The following is a 9,504-nucleotide window of genomic DNA, read 5'->3' as shown; positions in this document are numbered from 1 at the left end:
GTTCCCACAATGTACCGAGAGTTTCTTCTTTACTCACCTTTTTCAGTCAGTATGTGTTTATACACACCTCTGTATTAAATCATTAGTTATTATTAATCTCTGGCTCTCTTCCACAGCAAGTCTTTTGTGTTGTCTCCCTCCCCTCACCCCAACTGGTCACGGTGGATGGCTGTCTCTCTCCGAGCCTGGTTCTGTCTGAGGTTTCTTCCTGTCTGAGTTTTTCCTCCCTACAGTCACCGAGTGCTTGCCCACAGGGTCCAGCTGATTGTTTTCTCTCTGTTATTGTAGGATCTTTATCTTACAATATAACGCACCTTGAGGCAACTGTTGTTGTGATTTGGTGCTATATAAATAAAACTGAATTGAATTAAACTGAAATTCTTGTGCTGCATTTTTCTTTATTCCTGTGTAATTCAGTTGCTTTGTGGATTTAAAACCAAAGACAAACCATGAAATAATAACTTGAAGATAAAATGCTAAAACACATGAGCAAAGAAGCAGAACAACTTTGTTTGTCATGCTGAAAAACAAACTTGTTGCCAGTCACATGCTTTCCAGATTGCGCGGTGATCAAATTCTGACGGTACTTTTCTGTGTTCATAATTCCATTATTTTTAACTACATCTCAAACACCACCGGCTCAAATGCAGCCACACACCATGACACAGCCTTCACTGTGTTTTACAGATGGCTGTAGACACTCGTTGTTTTACCTCTCTCCTCATCTCTTTCTTTTAACAAGCTAAACCAACATCTTTCATTTGAATCAGTCACTCCATAAGACTGGTAGTCACCAATATCCACTTCTTGTGTAGTTTGGCATACCTCAAGCTTTTCTCCCTGTTAACCTTCCTTAAGAAGGACTTCTTAACAGCCACTCTTCCACCGAGACCAGTTCTGATAAGGTTTTCCTGAAACTTCATCAGAAAAGGTCTCATCTGGCCCTTCAGCTGGGTAATCTCTCAAGTCCTGCGTCAACTCTTTTCAGGATTTTTTCCCATTTCTTAAGAACATAACTTTCAGATACTGTTCATCATCATAGATAGTTATGTTTAGGCCTGCAACTTCTTTCTTTTGCACAACTTCCTCAGTTTTTTTGAAGGATGGGCTGCACACCATCCCAAAATAAAACAAGTTTTTTTTGTTTTTGTTTTTTTTACTAATAACTCTCTGGGAATCACCTTGTTGATGTAAGAATACCATTTTATACCCATGAAAGAGTGTTGGCATTTTTTGTAGATTCACCTTGGGAAAAAAAGGGCAGAAGGAAAAAATTTTCATGCTTTTGAGACAGGTGGCTACTAACAAAGGGCCTAAAAATACAATTGTCTCTATGCAAAGCTGTCTGTTATATGAATCATTCAAGCATAAAAGTGGCACCGTAAGTTACGTCCCCTTTTATGCCGAAATGATTCATAGGTCAGTGTCAAGTAAAGAACGAGGAAACAAAACATTCCTCTGAAAATTATCTGGTACAAAGACTAGACTGAAAATAAATGAAAAAGCAGCCAATGTCTGAAGTAAAACTTTGAAAGAACGTCAGTATACTGGACAAGTCTTGTTCAAGACCCCAATTCAAAATTACACAAAAGTCTGGCACATCAGAAGCAAAATACAAAGAAACACGATTTCATTTCAATACTGTATAAAATAATTTTATCACCTCAAATTATTTTAAAACACGATCCCTAAATGTTAAGGATTCACAGGAACCACGAACACTCAGCCTCTAAATGTTTCTCATTTGTGGTTTTTATCTCAGTTCATCTACAACAGAGTTGACTAAGTTGCCTTTAGGTTGAGGTGGACTTCTGTTTTGGCAACATCAAAGTGTATGCTTTGCTAGTACTGTACCATAAACTTTCATTTTGGAAATGCAGCTCACCACGGGAAAATTAGGAAATGGCAAAGGACCTGACAGCACGAGGAATCATGAGGATGAGCAGTCAATTCCTCACAAGGTGGAAAAAAAATAAACTTTTGGGAGTGCACTGAGCAATATTTTTTGTAGGCTACATCCCCCCAAAATTCTATGGACAAAAATAAAACTCTGCCAGTGATCTCAATTGCATTTCATCTGTCAGACGTTGTTGTGCTTCTGTTGGGGCTTGTTCAGGTGCCAAAAGAACGGGCACAGCGTCTTTTTATTGATGATTTCACTGCTGATGCCAACAACTGAACACATGCAGAGGTCTACAAAAGCGCTCAGATTCAACCAGCACGGAGCCTAAAAAACAAAAACATTATTTTTTACAATTTAATGTGAATTTTCTTGTAGCTTTTCTAGTATTCCTGAACTTCGAGCATGTTAACAAACTTTCCAATCTGACTGATTTTGTAAAGCGAATTTGTTGTGTAGGTAGTATAAGATAAAAAGTAAAAAAATGCATTGAATGAAATGAGTAATTGATGCCTTAATTTGTTAATTTCAGGTAATATGTCTTGAAAATTTCTCACAATATCCCGGATAACGAATAAAACTGGACCTGGCTATCATAAGAGCCCATCCTTCACTCCTTTAAGCAGTGAATGTCTTTATTCTACGTGGTGTTATACCTCCATCACCTGGAATATACAGACAGTACCAGCCGGTCACTGAACGCTGAGCTGCTGTTTCCCTCTATGGGCACAAGATGGCGCGGTTACTCTTTGTGCCAATATTCAACAGGTCTCATGGAGCAGCTGGTCACAGAAGATTTCCAACTCAAGAGGCATGTATTCTGAAACCCTGCACAGAAAAAAAAAGCCTAGAATCTGGTGTGCAAATGTTTTATTTTTCAAGACCCGACCCGTGTGAAAGTACAAACGCTGGCGTCATTCTGCAACTGAGTGTGGCTGCTATCCCGAAGCAGTTTGGTTTCCAATAAGAAACCAAGAAAAAAAACGCTTAATTGCTCTCCAAATAATCTAAACACTCGAATTTAACATAGTAAAAAGAGCACATTATTGGCGCACTCCACAATTTAGTGCCTGTTTCATTTTAAGTAAACCTAATCCCTCCAACTGTTCCACTGTGGACAGAAACCTGAGAGGGACATAAGACCTTTCCTTTTGTCCTTCTGAAACATTTTATGTTGATGTCGTTTAAAAATAATTACACATAACAGAATGAAATTAAGTCATTTTTAAAATGGTGAAATGCCAATACTAAAGTAAATGGTAAATTAGGACCAGTTTGGCCTTGGGCAAAAAGAAAGAAAAAGGAAGTAGAAGAGGAAGAAAACTGCAAATATTTCGTGGATATAGCAGGGCTTTTACTGTATGGAAGGGTGATTTCACTGTTTTCTGCTAAACGTGCTCAACCCAGCATAAAGTACCGGATCAACTGGGGAGGGGGGGGGGGGTCTCTCAGATTCACACTTCTCTGTCTTCTCTCCTGAGGTAATTTGCGCCCCACTACCGCAACAGTCTCCTGAAGCGCCACCAGTGGACGTCGTTGTTCCGCCTGCTGTCACCCAAGATGAGCTGACCTAAAGCCGTGCCAAGCAAGATCCGATCCGCGCGAGAGAATATGTGGAGAGAGAGAGAGCGAGAGAGGGAGGGAGAGAAATTTTGAAAAGACCGGCAGGAGGAGCGGGACTTGCTATAAGGACACAAGCGACTCTTAAATCCATCCGTTTCTCTATTTTTACGCAAGAGATTGGAAGAAACAAACAAACCGAGACCAGCGAGTGAGAAAAGTAGCGCGTCTTCGCCGGTCTTTTACATTATTTAAAATAAATCTCAGGTAAAGTGAGCTTTTATAGATTTTAGATAAGAAAAATTAGGAATAAATATACTCCAGTTTTTTATCACTTATATTTTTTTTATCAGATATTAATATATTTTTGTGTCATCACTAAAATAACTCACTCTTCGTGCTCTCTGTGTTCCCTCTCAACTCTGCAGACACACTTGGGGGATCACGGAGCCACCATGATAAGAGCTGTGGATGTTGTGCTGGTTTTGCTGCTCGCCGTGTCCCTGTCGTGCAGGAGCGCCTCTGGAGGGTACGGGATGAGCATGTTTGCAGCACAGACCTCTCCTCCGGATCCCTGCTACGACGAACACGGCAACCCGCGGCGCTGCATCCCGGACTTCGTCAACTCCGCCTTCGGGAAGGAAGTGAGGGTGTCCAGTACCTGCGGCAAGACGCCGAGTCGCTACTGCCTGGTGACCTCTGCCGAGACAGGAGAGGAGAAAACCAGAAACTGTCACACCTGCGACGCCTCTGACCCCAAGAAGTATCACCCACCAGCGTATCTAACGGATCTTAACAACCCTCACAACCTCACCTGCTGGCAGTCTGAGAACTTCATCCAGTACCCGCAAAATGTCACCCTGACTCTGTCCCTCGGCAAGAAGTTTGAGGTAACGTATGTGAGCCTACAGTTCTGCTCGCCCCGACCCGAATCCATGGCTATTTACAAGTCCATGGACTACGGGAAAACTTGGGTACCCTTTCAGGTTTACTCTACCCAGTGCAGGAAGATGTATAACAAGCCCAACAGGGCCGTTATCACAAAACAGAACGAGCAGGAGGCAGTCTGCACGGACTCACACACCGACATCTACCCTCTGACCGGCGGGCTCATCGCCTTCAGCACGCTGGACGGCAGACCGTCGGCGCATGACTTTGACAACTCCCCGGTGCTGCAGGACTGGGTCACAGCCACGGACATTAAGGTCATCTTCAGCAGGTTGCACACTTTCGGCGACGAGAATGAGGACGACTCGGAACTGGCCCGGGACTCGTATTTCTACTCAGTGTCGGACCTGCAGGTCGGAGGGAGATGCAAATGCAACGGACACGCATCTCGGTGCGTAAAGGACCGAGACGGGAATCTGGTGTGTGAGTGTAAGCACAACACCGCCGGGCCCGAGTGCGACAGGTGCAAACCTTTTCACTACGACAGACCGTGGCAGAGAGCCACAGCCAGGGAGGCCAACGAGTGTGTCGGTAAGTCCCACCCGCGGCCCTCCATCCCGGAGCGACTGTCTGATGACGAGAAGTGTTTCTTAACCTGAAATTATGAAATTAGAATTGCGGTGGCAGGATGTGCTGATGTGTTGGAGATGTGGAAAATGTATTAACCTAACCAGGTAGATTGAGAAATGGAAAGATTTTCGTTACGCAAAATTGTGTGTGTCAATTATATGGTTTAATAATAATAATAATAATAATAATAATAATAATAATAATAATAATAATAATATTTTCTTTAAATCTGCCAATAATTTAATTGCTTTAGTTTATTAAGCTCCAACAGTCCCTTCAAATACAACCTTTACTGCGGTTCTGTTTAAATGAATACTTCGGCTCACGTCCACGAGCATATTTGGATTTAAGTCACATGCAACATGAAATGCAATTTGAAAGTCCATTTAGCTCGTCGCAGGCCATAATGGAGGCTTTTAAACCACCTCAAACGGGACCACTGAGCCTAATGACCCACAGCATCATTTCTCATTGCTCGACTTCACCGCTACAATAAAGCGATGCCTTTTAATTTATCTGAAGAATCGTGCAAAAACTCGCCACACTGCTAATTGAAAACAGACCCTTCTTCGTTCCTCAATCACACAAGTATCTCTCAACAAAATCGATCAGGTCTTATGACACAAAGCACAGAAAAGTAGATTTATTGCTATTGGTTATACAGTTTATTGTTACATTCAAGCACGAGAACATGCTGCAGAGAAGAAGAGATGTTATTTGCTTTATTGGTTGCAAATGTGAGTAATTCAAATTAAATCAATTTTAAAACGGATTATAACTGTGCAAAATCCTCAAATTCGGATAGCATAGTTAATTACATGATTTCTTTTTATGCAATACCAAAAAGAAACAGGTGTTACACACAAAAGAGGCAAATTTCACGATTTTATCAGCGAGTCAGCTCTTTGTGTCTGCAAGTTTCATCAGCTGCTGAGTGATAAAAGTGATCAAAGTTGCAATAGTTGTATTTTATTATAAGCTGGCACGGATAAGTAAGCCTGTAGATTGCAGATAGTGCAGAATGCTTTTCAGATGGCTTGGATGGCCAAGTTATGCAGGCTAGAGATTCAGAAAAAGCTTGTGGGCATTTCAAACACTGTAAGAAGTCATTTAGGAATTGTTTGTGCAGATTAGTGAAATTGTCAGTTTCATCCCTGAATCTCAGTGTTGGAAAACATTTAAACAAAAGTTTTTTTTTCTTTTAGTGTTCCTGTGTGGTGATTTGTATCAAATCTTTAATGAGGATCTTTATTCACCGTCCTTTCTTTGGCCATGCTTCATATTAAAAATTCTCTCTTTGCATTTTATTTTAAAAATAACTTTGGTTTTATTTTAATTACTGTATACAGAGGTGTTAGAATCACGTGGACCTTAAAAGCAACAGTGTTGCAATAATCTGAAGTGCAGCCCCCAGTGTAGGATGTCGATGAAACAGCCAGAGAGTGAAAAGGACAAGCAAAAAGATGACTGATGATAGACACTAAAACAAAACCCTCAGTGTAACACTCTACAATCACAGAAAGACACATCCATCACAAACCAATTCAGACCCTTATATTTTCCATTCAGCTGCAGGTCTGCAGGGGGAAAGGGGCTCTATATTGTTTGACAGTCACAGCACATGTCAGCCACTCTGACACATAGCAGCTGTTTAAAAGGTTTTTGTTTGCTAGTGTTGCCCATTTCTAAAGCTCTGGGACATTCCTAGTGACAGATGTGAACATGCTGCTAAGTCAACAGAAACAGTGGAAGCTGTTCATACTGTAGGAGAAAGTCCCAGTTTGTCCAAGGAAGCAATAAAACCCAAGAAAAGAGTATTTTTACTCTTTATAGTTTGTTTTTCTTGTCAGGTAACCCATTTTAGCCTGCATGCTTTTAAATATAAAGGTAACTAATAACTAACCCAAGTAAGTGATTTTGCAGCTTTATTTAGTCAATATTATTTATTTACTATTTTTAAAAATAAGTGTTTGTTTTTTTGGTCATTTAAAGGTACAAAACATTGAGATAAATGAAAAACGTGTTGGTCCTTGTTAATGTTAGATCTATCATCACATTGGGTAGAGGGACATTTGGAGACATTTGTAAATACTGGCAAAATTATTAAACAGAAAAAAGGCACAAGCCCTGAATCATATATAAACTATTTTATTTAACCAATATCATTTACACTTTTTTATGCCTGACCAGAAAAAATAAAATAATATATATATATATATATATATATATATATATATATATATATATATATAAATAGATAGATACATTGCACTGGATTCACAAAAGTGTGAAAATGGCTATTTTTAGAAAAGTATTTTAGTTTTTAACATTTTGCAGGTTTTGGGAAAGTGTGTGTGCATTTTTAAGCTGAAGCAAACACTAAATGTTGGTGAGAAGTAGATCTTTGTAAAGAAACTGAACAATAGAAGAGGGCGAGTTACATGGAAAACAGAACCTTTTGATAACTTTAAATATCACACTAACATCTGAACAAAAGAGAGGAGATGGTTGAAAGGATCTCGTAAAACTTTGTTGATTACTTCCATCATGATCTTAAAGACAGATCGGGCAATCTTGAATGTGCATCTCGATGCATTTGGGTGTCTCGACAGCAAATTCTAAGTCTGTAATGCAATGAGCTAAATAACACGAATGACGTGGAAGTGTCCTCACTCAAGCCTTTTAGGCTAAATGACGAGCTCATTTACAGAAATCCCCGTCAACTGTTCAATAAAGGAAGGCGATAAAGGAAGGTTTCAGCTTCTCTGGAAAAAAAAATCACAAATGTGATTCTTTTTTTCCCCTAGTTTGCAGTTTTTGCGTAATTTACTTGATGTCTTGGGTACAAGAAGAAGACAAAGTGTTTTGAATAATTTAGGAAGATTAAGGACGATTGGGAAGAGGGCTAAAAAGCATGCAGAATGAGGGGACAAGTGCCGTACTGCAAGGGCCAGCAGGGACGGAGGGAGGGGCTGGCCGTGAGACGAGAATAGTGAAAATGAAGTACATGAACCTAATCCAGGGGCGGGGTGTATGTCGGATAGGTTGGAGGGGGGGCACATGATGGAGAAACTGTGTGAGGAAGAGAGAGGCAGTGAATACATTTTCCTCAGTTGTTCATTTTACAACTCAACATATAAAGAGTTTAGGATCAGGAAGAAGCTCTCCTTCCTCTCTGAACTCAACCACCATAATGACCTACAGAATAGAGTTGTACATATTTCCACGAGACTCTCTCAGTTTGCAATCTTTATGCTTTTGCTCACTCATTGTTGGCATGTAGGGTCTTTCACTCCTAAAGCCTGAAACATAGGTTTGATTTCAGATTAGACAAATTATGATCCACATTGTCATCATGCATATTGCACCTTAGATCACAATTAGTCTCCTGGATAGAGGCCTGCTACTTTATGAGTTAAAGCTTTGCTGTGTTATATTTCACTGATGTCAACGTCCAGCACATATAGACAAATTTTAGCACTAAATCAGAATACAGTTAGTTGGGTTGTTTTTTTTTAGCTTGTTTGTTTTTGATTGGATGATAATTTTTTAAAGACTGAGTAATGCCTGCAGGTCTTTCTTTATAAAGGCCTCTTAGACTGCATAAAACAGGGTACCATGTTGCCCTGGGTTTCAACTGTGTCAGTCTAAACCCTTGACAAATGGATTCTGCAGGGCACTTTTTCTACCAGTTGCTGCTGCTGCTGCAGCTCCTGAATGGTATACCTGGAAATAAAATTAAGAACTAATGTCTTTTCTCTTCTGTCGTGGTAAGTGGACACTTTTTAATATTACTGGAAGAAATTCAACGTGTGAAAGTAAGACGGAGCCTCATTTCCAGTGGAAATTACACCTCTTTCCATATCCCTAAATCATTTGGGCGACTTGTGATCTGTGCTTGTTTTGCCCCCAGTTATCAAGATCTACACAACAGAAAACACAAAGTACATTCAAATGTTCCCAGGTGCTGTTAAGAGGCAACTGACTGACAGTGTCAGCCACATGCAACTATATTTGAAATTGTGTTAATGCCTTGTGATATGTGGCTAAAAAATAAAATAAAATAAATTAATAAAAATCAAGAAGAACAAATAAATGAATTCTTTAAAACAGCTGTTTTCTGTTAGGTGATGTATTTCTTTCTTAATTTCATGGATTTTTGCCAACATCTTAACAAAGTTTAGGATCATTCCAGAGCAACAACAAGAGAGAGAGATAACAAAAACATTTCCAGCAATGTTATCAGGACTTTGCAAAATTTCTTGTAACCAATGAAAACACAAGAGTTTATTTTTCCTCCGCTAACCATGGTGCTTTCAACAACTATATAAGACAAAATCCAGTACTGAAAATTCTGAAATGCAAATGATGCCCTGTAGCCATAGACATGCTGTTCTTTAACTCTTTGCAATCTTGACAGCCTACTAGGAGTAACCCTTGAAGCCCTTTTCTGAACAGCGGATTCTGTCATATTTCAGACCTGCTTGTAGAACAGCATGACTGGGTTTCTGCAGCTACCTTTGGAA

The 9,504-nt window shown here is 39.9% G+C and overlaps 1 protein-coding gene across 1 annotated transcript in view; it reads left to right on the top strand.

The window, feature by feature from the left end:
- Window positions 1-3,533: 3,533 nt before the first annotated feature.
- ntn1a (netrin 1a) overlaps window positions 3,534-9,504 on the top strand; it is a 57,161-nt gene continuing 51,190 nt past the window's right edge. The window contains exons 1-2 of the mRNA XM_086296184.1: window positions 3,534-3,727; window positions 3,889-4,939. Coding sequence (XP_086152310.1) covers window positions 3,916-4,939 — 1,024 coding nt within the window. The 5' untranslated portion in view covers window positions 3,534-3,727; window positions 3,889-3,915. The remainder of the gene's footprint in view (window positions 3,728-3,888; window positions 4,940-9,504) is intronic.

This window comes from Aulonocara sp. 'chitande type north' Nkhata Bay, linkage group LG6, assembly GCF_057382095.1.
Source record: "Aulonocara sp. 'chitande type north' Nkhata Bay isolate Kocher_YH1m ecotype deep benthic linkage group LG6, A_spYH_male_GT1.1, whole genome shotgun sequence".
Classification (NCBI taxonomy): Eukaryota; Metazoa; Chordata; class Actinopteri; order Cichliformes; family Cichlidae; genus Aulonocara; species Aulonocara sp. 'chitande type north' Nkhata Bay.
This window is presented reverse-complemented; position numbering and strand designations above follow the sequence as displayed.